Source organism: Merops nubicus, unplaced genomic scaffold, assembly GCF_000691845.1.
Source record: "Merops nubicus isolate BGI_N331 unplaced genomic scaffold, ASM69184v1 scaffold23262, whole genome shotgun sequence".
NCBI lineage: Eukaryota > Metazoa > Chordata > Aves > Coraciiformes > Meropidae > Merops > Merops nubicus.
The window spans coordinates 57,770-73,215 of record NW_008594693.1 but is presented as its reverse complement, the minus strand read 5'-3'; the positions used below and the strand labels follow the sequence as shown (position 1 = coordinate 73,215).

At 37.0% G+C, this 15,446-nt stretch overlaps 1 protein-coding gene across 1 annotated transcript in view; it reads left to right on the top strand.

Moving 5' to 3' along the window:
* Positions 1-2,333: 2,333 nt before the first annotated feature.
* Positions 2,334-15,446, top strand: part of REPS1 (RALBP1 associated Eps domain containing 1) — a gene marked incomplete at its 5' end in the record, with an annotated part of 49,250 nt that continues 36,137 nt past the window's right edge. Inside the window, 3 exons of the mRNA XM_008935859.1 lie at positions 2,334-2,511; positions 6,691-6,887; positions 15,080-15,233. Of these exons, the coding sequence (XP_008934107.1) occupies positions 2,334-2,511; positions 6,691-6,887; positions 15,080-15,233 (529 nt within the window). The remainder of the gene's footprint in view (positions 2,512-6,690; positions 6,888-15,079; positions 15,234-15,446) is intronic.

Below are 15,446 nucleotides of genomic sequence, written 5' to 3'. Positions count from 1 at the left end.
ATTAAAACTATTATTATTATTACCCTCCATCCCTTCCTATCATTGCAGCTTATTACCCATTGAATGTTTCAATCTTCCTTCAAGAAGATTATAGTTAGGCTTGTTTGAGTGTGTTCGAGCATGCTGTCAGTCAGCAGAGGACTCTCCGCTAGATGTTTGCATGTAATGATTTTAGTTAACCTTCAGTCATATTTCTGAGTGAGTTATAGTCTGTGTTTGAAATAGAGGACTCCTTTACCTATCTACGGGTGCATTTGACAGCTCCTTGCAGCATAAGAGCATTCTTTCTTGTCAGTTGTGGGGTTTTGTTGGGGGTGTTTTTTGTATCCTTAGCTTTTTCCTTTTCTTGGTACTTATATCTGGGATATTTTCTACATTTATATCTATTTACTTTGAATCTATGCTGGTCTTTCTAATACTTATCTGCTGTGGTAGCTTAATTATTAATTTGGTTTTTAACTGTTTCTTCAATCTGGCAATACTGGCTAGCTCCAAACAAGATAATTTCTAGTGTAGCACTGGCTTTGAAATTGCCTAAAGCCATTAGGGCCTAACGATTCCATAGGCCCCAGTGCCTGCGTCATCGCTTCCTTTCATAAGCAGCTTTTCTAGAGTCTGCTCAGTTACTCATCTCTCAGTGCTCAGCCACTGGACCCACAAGCTTTTTCTGTGTTGGGTGTAGTCAAGTACGTGAATGTTGATCAGTCTTCCTGGATACAGTGCTCTAAAAAAAGGAATTGCTCTTGTTCTCTCGCTGGTTTCAACTGCTAGCTGTCTCTTCAATCTCGGCTGCTTTAGTTCTTGCCAGTTATGTAAACTTAGTGTAATTATTTTTTGCATTAGGTTGGGTACAGGCAATTTATTTCAGGTGTTGATGACTCAAAGTTTTTATTTGAATTGTCAGTTGTCAATTTATACTGCCATTTCTTTCCTCATGGCGCTTTTTGTAGTGCAACCAACCTATTGAAACTAATGTATTGTATACAACTGCATTCAATTATTTTCTTTTACTTAATGAACTTTAGAAAATGCCCTGTTACCTCCTGACTTCTGTCCAGACATCGTGCTGCAGAAGTACTAAATTGGGAAAATACAAATAACACAGATGCTGTAGAACAGTGTGGGAAGTATAATGCAGACATAGCCAAGTGATCTAATGCACCTAGCTTCTGTCTAGCAGGATTGAGGTGCATTCATGGCCCTAGACCTGCTGATCCTCTTGGGGCTTCTTTGGGACTGTTTGTCAACTTGCCACACCTTCCTGTGGCAAGTTTTACAACAGCTTATTTTCATGAGGTCCTAGAACACTCTTTCGATTATATGGGACACCAGGGTAAGAAAAGGGAGTAAGATAACACAGCTTCTTCCGTGTGGTTCTCAAACGAAACAGCATCTGTGGCATTATCTAGTGGGAGGTGTCCCTTCTCATGGCAGAGGGGTTGGAACTGGGTGACCCTTGTGGTCCCTTCCAACCCTGACAGATTCTGATCTGTTTTAGCAGAGGATTTTAGAGCCCTAATGGCTCAACGGTTGGGCTTGATGATCTCAAAGGTCCCTTCCAACCTAAAGGATTCTATGATTATTTGGAGAACCTGAACTTCTGCATTCTCCTTCAATGCTGAAGTTCATACGTACGTGTGGATACTTTGTGTTCTGAGTGAATGCCTCATAGGTTTTTTTTTCTAAGCTAAACATTGACCTATAGCAAGCCTGTATCAGAATAGTCTAGAAGATATAATTTGCAATTGTCTAGCTATTTCACTTTTTATAAATTCTAACCTCATCATTGAAACTCTTCAGGGAGAAATTTGGGGGCAGACCATTTCTCTGACGTGATCAGTAACACACTTCAGTTTTGTCTGAGAATTATTTGAAAGTCTTCATTTTGTGCTTCTGAATTACATCTGGCAATGTAATACTAAAAATGTTGAATGCTCTTTTCTGTTGCAGTTCCTGAAGACAGACAATATAGCTGATAATGGAGTAGCTAATAGTGTCATAGGATGTTTCTTGAAGTGCTTTCTTGGTGGGTTTGGGGGCATTTGGTTTTGATTTTGTTTTCAAAATAATGTTTTAAACATTTTAGAAGGTAATCCCAGTTATTGTCTCTTACTCTAGCTCACATCCACTCTGTAGAACCTTTAAAACCTAGCTGAAAGAAAAGCTGTGTAACTGGAAGAAACAAATTTTAGACTTCCTGCTTTGTTGGTTGTGAGGAGTCACATAATATTTAGAGATTACTTGTGAAGTCGTTACTGAAAGACTGTATATAGGAAGTTGTTACAAGTAATGCAAAACATTCTGTTCTTAAATGTATGAAATTGACTTTGTAGAACAGTTTGTGTTTTAAGTTTCTTTGTGCAAGTAACTTATGTGTTTTCTTTCAGATTAAGGAGCTTTGTGGTGCAACAAGACTTGGCTATTTTGGAAGAAGTCAATTTTACATTGCTTTGAAACTTGTTGCTGTGGCACAATCTGGTCTCCCTCTAAGAGTGGAAAGCTTAAATACAGGTAAATCACAGGGGCTGGGGAGGGAGGGAGGGATGGGACACACTAAGTTGGTAAGCAGAATTATTGTGTTTGGTTCACAGATTCCTGTAGAGTAACCTTGTAAATTAGTGTGTGATACCTTTTTATACATGTTGCTAACAGAATTGCAGAGAGACTGAGGGAGTGTGTATTCTTACTATGCAGCAAGTAGGAGGTGAAATACCTTTCCCTTATAGAATAAGTAGTGTGTTCGTCATGGGGTAAATGAACAACTACTACCAACTATTGTGTACGTGCAAGTTCATTCCATAGATTACTAATATGAGAACTCGCATACTCTAGCCTGAGAATAAAGTAATAGCAGGACTAATGTGAATTGGAAGGAAAAGAAGAATATGTTTGCAGGCTGTTGTGGTTGCTGAGTATATGAAGCCTCAACAGCAACAAATGAAAAGTCATCTTTTCTAAAGTCACATTCCATCATGCTTGGCTTGACATTTTCCTCCCTTCTCGATGCAAATATGAAGGTTAGTGGCTTAAGATTTTTCTAGTGAAAAACCTGACCTGTGAAAAAGATCTTTGAAGTCTGTTATCAGACAGAACACCTGTTATCCTGCTTTTCAAAGGTCAGCTGTGGTGTGAGTAGTGAAATAGGAACAAGAGAGGGTCTTGCTCTAGGAAGGTTGTTTAGAACAACACAAAGAGCTTTGATAGGAAACTCTACAGTAGCCTTCTGAGTGACATAAGTGGATGCAGGTCATTGTTCTGTAAGATGAAGAGAGACCTGGGAAGATGAAGTAGTTTTAAATCATTGTAGCCCTTTGCAGCGTAGTACACAACTCACAACTTAAGTATCTTTGGAGCACAGCTTTGCATTAAGGAGACTTTCTGAGTAGATTTTATGGCTGTGGAATACATATGATGTAATTTATCAATGCTAGTAATTAAAAGAAAGCTTAGGGGTTTGTTTCTAGAAGATATAGTTGAAGCAGAGTATTTAAGGAGACTGATAGGACGTGAAGTATTTGGCAAAGCTGTAAAAAAGAAAGGAATCATCCCATATGCTTTTATCATTATGCTTATTCTAGGCTCATATAAAGAGTATATACTGTTTTCATGATTTTTTTTTGTAGCTTTTTGGAAAAGTGCCTGGTCTCAGTCAACATTTTGCTGTTCTTGAAGTTCTTTTCTGCTCTTCAAGCCACCTTATGTTTATAAACCGTTTTCCTGATCAGTGTTCCCAAATCTGAAGCTTCAGCAAGCCCTAGAATCAGAATGCTGGAAAAGGGACTTGATACAACAATTGCAGGTTTTCTTATCAGGTGCATGTTGAAGAAGGGAAAGACTAGAATCCAGAGGTTTTCTATGCTTTGTTTTGTTTTAAGGCAAGATACCTCAACTGGAAGTTTTCTGTTAAGAAATAATTAGACTAAATTTGAAGGAAGGAGTTCAAATGAAAGCGCAGAATAAATTCCAAATTATAAAATATGTTATTGTATACTCAGCAGCCATTGGAACTTTTATAATGGAATACATTTCCTTGATTCATAGCAAGACTGGAAATACTTCTAATGGTTTCTGGACTTCTAGGAATAATTTTGTGTTCCAAACCTACTAAATACAACAAGTACAATTGTCAGAACGTTTATTTTTACCCTTACTGTTTTTAGCTTTGGTTGTCTGTTGCCTTGGTTGCAGTGGTTCCATTACTGTCTATTAAGTTCCTGGTCCTAGGATTATTCAAGTGTTTTTGTAGCAGCTACAACAGCCAAAATACAGCAGGCTGAAGGCTTATAAAATGTTTCTGAACTTGGGTTACCTTTTTTTGAAAACGAGTTCAGGAGCCTGGCTAGCTGTGTTCTGCCCACGGTCCATCTCCAAGAGGTCTCAAAGGGGAACTGTTAGAGCCATCCCAAGTTGAACTGTATCGTTTCTCTCTTCAAAGTAAAACGTTTAAAATTAGCTAAAGCTTTTATTTTAGGGCAACTGCATTTTAGCTCTGTATTCTATATGTCTTTTATTCAATAATTAACATTAGTCATTCCTTTATCTTTATTTTTTCTCTCCCTTTCTTGTTTTTGCTCTTTGGTTCACCGTGTGTCTCTTCAGTAGACAGGAAGCTTACTTTGTGTGAGTTGCTGAGTGGAGACTACAGTCAAATTTTGAGTACTAACCTCATCCAACACACGTGTCATCCAATTGATGCTTAGTTAATTAAGTGCTTTTCTGATTACTCAAATGTGCAGTGTAGTAAAAATGCTGTCTTTAGTAAATATGCTATAAGCCTCTAAATCTGTTTTTTCTTTGCTGTCCCAGAAAATTTTCCTTCTAAGAGGCTAAGAATAGGGAGATTAATGAACAGTGTCTGTTTAAAAATAACATTTATTTTCCAAGTTAGAATGCAGTTTTTGGTGGTAGAAAATGTTGACAAGGATGTGGGCATTAAAAGTACAGAGAACTTTCTGAGTTGTTCAATATCAAGATGTAATTCTGTTTATAACACCTATCGCATTTATAATTGAAGGATTTCTGAGTGGTAACAAATGCTGTCATAGCATTGAAATGAGGTTTTTCTGCTGTTAGGGGGAAAAGACAGATGTAAAATGGCAGGTTTCAATTGCCTGTGTGGAAATTTAGTACAACAAAACAAACCTATACTTATCTAGTCTTGGTTTTAAAGAAGACTATTAGAATATCGTGTTTCTTCCATGCCCTCTATTTTGTGAATATTGCTAGATACCTCATGCCAAAGCCTTGTGTTGGGTCAGCCAGTGGCATAGACTTCCCCTCTGTCAGTTGGATGTCCTGGTTGACTGTATTATTCTTTGCTTTGCAAGCATGCTAATTTTCATTTGTACGCAGTGGCTTTTTCACTTGTTGGCTGTCGTTCACCATTTAGCTACGTGACTTCCCTAGTGTAACATGGGTTACAGCGCTCATGTGAACACTGGTGTCTGGGAATGAGGAAGGCATCAGTGCTTTAACGGTGTTTCCATGTGGTGGGTAACCACAAATTTAGCAAAGGGGCTTTATTGCACACTCCTTCCCTGTGATGAAAGCTGTTTGGCACCTTGAATCGTGCTTAGTGACAGAGGCTGAGGTCAACAATTTATGTTCTTACTGGAGCCTTGTTCTTTAAAACTGGATACATACAGATGTCTCTGAATACATAGGTATTGAATGCTATGGATTCAAATTACAGTCTTCAAATACAAATCAGTTTAATTTCAATGTAATAAATTGTATGCCATTTCATTTAATTATTTAATGTAGTGGGTAGTAGCACTGACCAAAACTAATCAATGTAAGCAATCAGCAAAAGAAATGAAATTTGAACCATGCTTATAAATTTGTTTGATGTTTGTGCTGTACAGCAAGTTCACAATTTGTTTTTATTCACAGTGGACTAGTAAAAGTTGTGGTTGAGATTCAAAAAAATTGTAGAAATCTCCCAGTGAAAAACTGAAGACTTACATAGCCTCATTTTTTCTATCAGACTACTCCGAAGCATGGTTCATAAAGCGAAGGACCTCCTAGCATTTTGTAGAAATATTTCCTTATAGGTATTAGTAACAGAGTGAGGTGATACTGGAACATTCTGTCGTATCCCAGTAAAACAGCTGCTTTAGCTTCTACTGTAGGAAGGTGTACGTGGATGTGTCTAAGCAGTAGTTGCAGTTTTTGCAATAAGACTGTTTATCTGTGGTAAATATAAACATGACATCAGCTCACTAAAAGATGATGTTGAATATACTGTAGTATTTTAGCATTTGTTTTGTTGGGGAGCTATTCTGTGCGAAGACTTTAATATGTGTGCTAGAAGAGGTAGAGGGGTCTTGAAAAATCACACTGCAATAATCCCATGTTGACGAAACTAAGAAAAAGAGCTAAATCTGATTGCTACCACATTTAATGAGAAGCTGTAGTGCGGAATAGTTACACAGGTCTGTGAAATCCTCTTTGTATACCAAAACTAGAACTTGGGCAGCAGAATTGTGAAATATAATGCAGAAAGGGTATTTTTTCCAATAGGCAGATGTTGGCTTAACTGTAGCACCAGTCTGTGTTTAAGTAATTGAGGCCCATTTGACATTTTAACTATGAACTAGAACTGCATTTTTGTTTTCAAGCATCATAATTCTGCGTAGTAAATAGCCTGCTCTGATTTTGTTTTTTTTTTGTTTTTTTTTTTTAAAACAGTAAAGGACCTCCCACTTCCCAGATTTGTTGTGTCAAAGAATGAACAAGAATCAAGACACACAGCCTTGTATTCCTCAGATGCTGAAAACCCAGCTTCATATTCAGGTGTGATTCCTCCACCACCTGGCAGGATACAAGTCAAAAAAGGCTCTGTGAGCCATGATGCCGTTCAGCAGCGTACATCGACTGATCAGCAGGTAAGCTAACTTAAAAAATTGACTCTCTTAGCCACTGCTTTGCTACATAGGTGTCAGTTTGATAGGGCTTCTAAGCTTCGTTGCTTTCCATACAGTTTCTTAAAAAAAATCACGCTGATGTTGTACATGACCACTAATGCTTCTGAAATACTTGTATGTAGGAGATGTTCTCTTATGAAGTCTTACAGTCTGTTTAAAATATTGGTGGTAATGGATAGAGAATTGAGACAGAAAAGAAAATAAATGTGTGAGATATGATAGCAAATATCAAGCTATAATTATTGTGCTATTAATACATCTTTTATTAGAGAGTTCATATCTGCTTCATGGTCACTGAAACAGTGGTACTGAATGCCATACAAGACTGGATTTCTAGTCCAACATGCTCCAATACCTTTACATCTGAAATACTTATTTTAGAAGAAATATTTTAAAATCTCACAGTTAGTTTTCTTTGCCTTACATTTTATTGTTCATCTATTTAAGTTCAGACAATAAGAAATAACAGAAATTTTCACATCACTTTTTATTGTGTACTAAAAGTGACGAAACATATCTTCTTGCTCACTGGTTCTTTCATGTTCTGCTACAGGGCATCCAAATAAATAAAAACTGTAAAGGCTTACAACTCTGTGCCTCCTCATAATTCCTATTTTTTAATAGTTATTACACTCTCTTTCCGTGGGGAAATCTTTTCTTATTGTCTTTTCTATGAGCAAGAGCACTGAATACAAATACTAAATTTTGCTGGGTGTATGTGTCTGTGCATAACTGTTGAATGACCTGCTTTCTTTTCCATGGTATGCTTTTTTTGGGACATGTTTTGTATAAAGAATTGAGGAACCTGCAGACATCCCTTAATCTCTCTGGGAATCAAGGAATTGCTCATAACCTTTATTAATCTCTCTGGGAGTACCCCACACTGTTCCAATATAAAGAAAAAGCAAATTAGCAGAGGTCATCCATAATCAATGCTTGGCTGCCTCTTCCTTTCTCCCTGATTTGAGATGGTGTCTGTAATGAAAGGAGGGATGGCAGTAGATGTGAAGATAGCTTGTTGTTGTCTAGTTTTGAGTAGGTGTGTTAGAGAGCTCCCAAGTGCTTCATGATGAAATCAACAGTTGCAGATCTCCTAGATCTGCTGACAGGGTTTTAGTTTGGTTGAAATAGTGTTTCATATTCTTCCATTGTGGTGCTGAGCTTTAGGGAGCAGCTGTAATTTGATGCAGGAATCTATTTTAGTGTAACCTTGAAATAACAAAAAAAAAATAATCTGGTGTTTGAAGTTTTCAAGTTCTGGATAAAGAAGCCACATATTCACAAGGCATCCAAAGCATCCATGCATAAGCATCCAGATTTCATTCCTCTGTCCTGGCTGATAGAAGCAGCTTGGTATCTCTCTTTCGCACGAGTCTGTATGGGATCATCAGACTAAAGAATCTCTGTGTGTAGGTCCTTTGAGAGGTCTGGCCCAGAAAGCGGCTTGGAGCAAATGTTACAGACAACACAGCATTCAGTCCAGCAGTTTTAAGTTGTATTCATGGTCTAGAACATCAAGGAAGTATTGTCTGATTTTGCACGCTGTTGTAGAACTGCATTTTCTGTGGCTGATTCTACATTTCTGACTGTACAATTAATTCATTCAAGCAGCCTTATTGTCCTAGTCTAACACTTATTGATTCAGAGACCATGTTAGAAATAAACTGAGAAATGGGTTTGAGCCCAGGTTTCTTGCTTAACCACATAAATACTAGAATTGGGTTATTTTCCAAAAGACAGATACAGCTTTTATTCAGGGGTTGTGGTTTTTTTTGTTTGTTTGTTTGTTTGTTTGTTTGTTTGTTTTTAAGAAATTGCTGATCCAGTTGTCTTTACCTGGAGATACCACTCAGATTTCTAAAATCTCGAAAGAGCTTCAGGCTGTGAATTCTTATTATATGCTACCTCTTTCAGTGATGAGAAGAGCTGAAGTGTGGCAGCATGTCATCTCTCTTGAGGAATTTAAGTGTCAAAAGTTACACTTTGACATTTCACTGTCAGAGCTTGTCATGTAACTGTTAGGTACTCCATTAGTGAGTTTGAGGTCTTGTTTTGATGATGGGTTGTATTTGTTTGTTTTTTTTTTTTTCTTAAACTGTTACTGGCTTTTATATGCCTGGCACTGCAAAATACATCAATTTCATAAAATACTTTGGCTGAAATTTTATTTGTATGAAATAATAAGATATCTTAATCATCATCTTTAAAAACTATGTTGATTTATGTGCAGCTTTCTGTATTGAGGAGATTTGTCATCCACAGGTTGAAGTCTTATAATTACAAACAATTTATGTAAAAGAACTTCCCTAAAAGTATTGTCTACTGAAATGTCCTAGTTTTTTATCAATACATTATTTTGGCAGCTCCCCTCAATGAGCTTCAGCTGGAAGCATGGTGTCAGGAAATGGCAATCAGCTTGTGTTTCCAAAGAGTAGCAATAAATGAGGTCATCTTTTAAAGTAAGTGTGAGCTAAGTTCAGTAGCATCCTTTTTTTTGCAGTGGGGTTTTTAGTTTATAATAGCTAAGTATTATGAATATAGCACTGGCCAGAAGTTTGTATCTTTTAAATACTGTTAGTTTTAAGAGAAGATGACTGAAGTCACATCCAGCTGTTGTGGAAGCTGCAGAAATGATTCTAGGAGTCAAGCCAAATGATGAAAGATGTCCTTGTTCATTAGACAGCATGTTGACTGCACATCCTAGTGGAGGTCAAGTATTGGGGGATTTTTTTTTGGCTGAAAATAATAGAGGCTGTATAGATTTGAACACTGCTGCTACTGTGACATCTGTAGGAGCAGATTTGTTGACATGGGTATGCTAACCATGGTGTATATACATATCTCTATACCTTGGTTGTAGCAGCTAGGCTACTAAAAAATGTTAATTTAGGCTGACCTTGAGAATCTAGATTCTGTTAAGTTCTTGTGCTTGTTTTTTAAGAAAACCTCCTAGCAGAATTAGGAGCTGTCATTTATAGGTGGAAGGTTTTTTTGGCTTTTTTAAAGGAATGAGACAAATGTACTGGAAACAGGAAGAAGTGGCAATGTTTAGATTAGGAAGTATCTTCTGTCCTTTGAAAGCAGCTTACAAGTCATTAAATGTTCTCGATATCAGTCTGTTAGATACTGGCCTTGGATGTTTTGTTGTTAAAGTCAAAAAGCAGATACTTTTCTCAGTGTCTCTAAGTGTGATTCAAGTCTTGATCAGGTACTGCTTTGGGGTACTTCCACCTGGCTTGACACCTTTTCCAGGAAAAGGAGTAGCTAGTTTCAGTAGATGTTGAGGCTCTAGCAGCTGAAACACATGCTTCTGGCAAATGTTCATAGTCTGAAACTTGCTCTATCCAGGTGAAAATAAAAGGTAAAGCTGAAGTACTTATCTACCTATGTGTGTATTTAGCTTAATGCTGGCACTCTAGACTATATTGATTTATTGCCATGTAAGTGCAGCCTTAGGAGGGGACAGCCCAAACTTGGCACCTGTAGCAGTCAATTTGATAATTTCAACTTTTTTTAACTATATGAGAAGTTGTGTGACTTTAAATTTTTGCCAGTAGTTCGTTTGCTTCTGTTTTGTAGATTGAATGGGTAATTCCATGTAAAATATATTTCTGGCATTAAATTGTTTGGGAGCACAGAACTGGAAAAGACCTCTTGTGTCGTTGGGTCTGATCCTCTGTTATAATGAGGAAGTCGTATTAGATAATGAGTTTGGGAAAAAAAAAAAAAGAGTTCTCTCTTGAAATGGCAACCTTCTGTCTACACTGGCTCTGTTGGGGAAAACTGTTCCAGAGCCTTAGTAAGAATTTAGTGGAATATTATTGGGAATATGGAGGGAATTCCCACTTGACTTTATTCAAACCAGGTAATACCTGTTCTTTTAACAGCTTTATCCTTAGTATTTGCTGCAGAACATCACCAGTATTTACCAGAAAATCATTGTATTTCCCCTTAGCTTTGTTTTGCTTGACAAAACAATGCATAGGCTCAGTTTTGTCTCACAGTTACCAGTAATCCTCATACTCCTCCTCTGCTTTTGATCCAATTTGAAGTTGTTCTTATTAAAAGTATTTTACTAGATTCATATTTCCTCTTCCAAATGAAATCTCACCAGTATTTTGTAGGGTACTTCCCTACTTCTGCTTGATATGTCACCTCATAGCCCTTAGCAGCTGTGAACAAAACAAATCTGTCATGCTTGACATACTATAGTGGTGTAATAGTTGGCCTGTACATCCAGTCTTCTGTTTTCAGCTGATTGATTCTCATGCACTTTGGTATTAATTTCCACTATGCAAGAAACTGTATTTTGTATTTTAAAACTTGATAGTTGACTGCTAACTGTGTCCTGAAAGGAATCCATCCATCTGCCTACGTAACATTTGTTGTCAGAATTCATCAGTGTGCTATTTAGTGTGCATAATCAGTTACCTAAAGTGTTAAATCAGGTCATTCCCCGAATCAGGAGGATTGTTAGAAACTTTGATTCAAACCCATAGTTCCCATTCTGATACAGTCCAGCTTTGCTCCTTCTGCAACCAGTTCTTTTGCAGTGTAGATTCTTGTATTAATGTCCACATTGTTGCAATTATCTTGTATGGCACCACACTGAAATATGCTGAGGTTCAGGTTAAATGTACTGCATTTCCTTTGTCCAGAAAAACACAAAAATAATATCAGCCAATTTAAATAAGATTTCCTATGCTGTGATTGATTCCTTTTCCATTTGTCTCTGTTCTTAATTATTTTCTTCAAATTCTAGTTTAAACCATTCCAAACTGTTAAGGTCAGACTAACAAGTTGCTAATTGGCTGAACCACATCCCCCTCTCTAAAAATGTGTAGTGCTGCATGTGAAGAAGTTCTCATTGAACCTTGGGACTATTTTTTCTTCAATATGAATGCTAGTTGGTGGCAAACATGGGTTCTGCAATGCAATTACCATCTCTAGCATAATCTTTCTTCATGATGGATCTGTGCCCTGACTCTTATGCAGGCTGTGTGGTATCAGGACCTGGATCACAACACCCTTAGAGCTACCCTCCGGATACCATGTCTGGCTTCATTGTCTCTGGAATTCTCCTTAGGAGGCTTTCTTCTGGCCTGAGGTGTGAGATCCAGGAAAAGGTTTATAATCTCATTTGACTCACGCATGCTTGCAATGCTCCTTGGAGGTTGAGATCTCTCAGAGTTGCTTTAGCACAGTATTGTGTTGTCTAACACCAGTTTGTTTGACTTATCTTCACTAGGGTTATTCTTTTAGAGCCGTATGTTATATTACCTTTTTTTAATTAACATGCTGTTTTCAGTAACTGTTTGTCAGTTCCAAAAAACTGCCAAATTCCGAGTCCTTCATAGTGTTTGGTTTTGTAATTCCAGTTATAAGAAAACCCATGATTTCTTGTCAAACTTTTGTAATGTGGGTTTTTTAATTAAGACGGATTACTTAATTTTTGACTGCTAGATAGAAGCTTATTTTTTTATTAGTTATTGAGAAGAATGTCCTCAGCAGTTTGTTTTAATGTAAAAATGTTAAATAGCTATTTATGTCAACATGCTTTTCTTTTGATTTGTATTCTGAAATAATGTAAAGAGGAAAAATAAATGTCTTAAGATAGTAAAAACCGTAACTTTGTAATTGTTACGATTTTTGTAGATTTTTTGAGATAAATTAAAAGCTGGTGTTTTAAATGTTTAAATATCATTTCATTGAAGGTGCTAAAACAGTTTATAAAAATAAAGATTTAATAGTAGCTCGTCTAATAAATCTGAAGATGTGGCTTCTCCTTCTTCCAGAAGTTTTTTGACATCAGAGTTGGTGAAATGCTTTTGTTCTTTAATTATTTTGGGATCTGTGAGCTGAAGCTTCAAACCAATTGTGGGAAATTTGTAAAAGTTCAGAATTCTGATAAAACATTAACTGGAACATTGCTTGTACTTCCAATGATCTGATTACCATTATAACACACTTTGCAGAATTATGTGAACTATGTGCAAAGTAAACATTTAGAAGAACTGCAGTTGAGGGTCATATTTATAATTTCTTCCTGCTCTGAGCATAAGGCCAAATGTTAGACAGAGGCTTACCTGAATAGTCAGTTGTCACCTGCTTTAGGACAAGGCTTCTTTCTTGAGGTTTGTGTCAAGAGTTAATGTTCACATACAGTTACTAGAAGTAGTGAGTGGTTTCCTGTAAGTAGACTATCAAAACCTGAGAGAGAACTCAGGTTTTCTTCTGTCTTTCTGGACCATCTGACTTACACTGGAGTAAGTGAATAGTGTCTGTGATCAAGAATAACTTTCCTTAGGTTTATTCATGGTATTTTGTCTATAAATTCAGATATCCTTAAAATCTTGTTGGATAAAAAATGGCTTGTATAAAAGCCAATGGAAGAGGAAGCTTTTAATTGATTTCAGTGATTCATCATTCTGGTTCTCCTAGCACCTGTTGCACTATGCTACGTGTGCTTACCATTCAACCTGGGTTCTAGCTTCCAGCCTGCAAATGGCACTCTGGGTACCCTGACTCCTTCCCTCTTTCCCCCATGTACCTGTAAGGGTAGGCAGGTGGTGTCATCTAAACTAAATTTCTTGTCAGATAAGATGCTGAGAGTAGGAACCTTCAGGCAAATTTCAGAAAGGTATGTAACTGCAACAAAATCTTGGAGCTGGTGGAGGAGGTACTGTGGAAAAGCAGTGACTTTGTGCAGTCAGCTGGTCCCTGAATTGAAGTGAATTAGTGCTGCTTTGTGGTACTCTTTGCCGATACACGTGGGCATCATTTAAATGCTTTGAATGGAAAGTTCAAAATCCTGTGGCCTAGGAACTTATTTAAGGAAATCTGACTCCATGGTCAGAGCTTTCAGAAAACACCTCAGTTGCAGAATCAACCAGGATTGATTCTGTATCCCAGGAAATATGAAAATTGGAGATAAAAAAAAAAGGTGAAAGTTTATATCAATACATTAGAAAGTAACCAGTCATCATGACCCCAAAACATTTTTGTTAGGGTGCATGTAGTTTTAGTATGTACCTTGCTTGGAGAAAAGATTGTTGATGGCACTTGCTCACTGACTCTTAGACTTTTGCAGGTGTAATATTGATTAAAAAGCATAATGACCGTTGAATATTCTACAGAGGAAAGGCGTTCAGTTTGGGGAGTCGTGGGGAAGCCTGCAGTCAGTTTGGCTGTTGGTACTTGAATAGTGTGTTAACAGTTGGTAACATAGATTACCAGACTTTTATTTTTGTCTCCTAATGAAACGGATTTGAGATTTTTAGCTTTGCTTTTACTTTTTAGGAAGCTGGGAGTTCAAACTTTGTTTTCTTCTTGTACTTGTTTTCACTAATACAGAATTCAAATTGGGAGATCTGGCAAACAAGAATTTCAAGATCTAAGTATAGGGATGAAATTACTTTCTACTATATAAGTTTTTCCTTTGTATTTTATTTGAAGTAAAATAATCTGATAATCTGAATGTCTCATGAGAACTGACTCCAGGTCGAAATTGCACAGGTGATTCTCTGTTTTCCTACCTGTTCAGGGAGCATATAGTACAATATGGGATTAAAGATAAGCTTGAGCCATAAAATCAGGGCAAAACTACCTTGTAATTTGTTCAGCAGAGAAGTATATGATAGATGTAATTTTTTTCAAGGAGTTATGCCGTCTATGCTTTTGTGTATTAAAAAGTAATGGGGCCTGTGTAGTGATTTAATTTTTTTAATGTTTAATTCTGGTTTGTTTTTTTGAATAGAAGTAATTGATTGTGAATCACTTGATGAAAATTACTTACTGTACAACTAATCATACCTGATCTTTCCTTCTGAGACCTGGGTTCAAAAGTAACTTCTATCACAAGTGAAAATAATAGTTCCCTTTGTAACCAAGTCATTTAACCTGGCATTCGTGTTGTCTTAAGAATGCTAAGCTAAAAATTTATTAGATGATGATGTTTGAAGTGGACATGTCTAGTCCCAGTCATACTGAACCTGACTTCTCTTACCTCATTTTAATAAGTACTAAAATTTTCAAACTCTAAAGTGAGACTTTAACTGCAGTGATAGTTGTTCCTAGAAATAATGGTTTTAGATAGGCTTCTATGTATTTAGTTATTTAGTAAACAAACTTAAAAGGTTCCTTTGTTTTATTAGGAGTCCACATCTCCAGTTGTTTCACCACAGCAGTCCCCACCAACCTCTCCACATACATGGAGGAAGCACAACCGCCATCCCAGCGGAGGAAATAATGAGCGACCTCTTGCTGGACCTGGGCCTTTTTGGGCTCCATTTAGTGAAGCACAACCAGGTATAAATGTCTTCTGTTATGCTTCAGCTGTAACCCAAAGTTGTGAAATTCTTAAATACATTGAATGAGTTCAGGGCAGTTTATCTTTGTGTTTTCCAATCCTTTCTTGCAGAATCTTTCTTGCAGATAAAAATGTTTGTGTTGGTGGCAGCACTTTGGAATCTGTGGTCTTGCATATGGCGGATCTATTTCTTAGTGTGATGTGGGAAATGC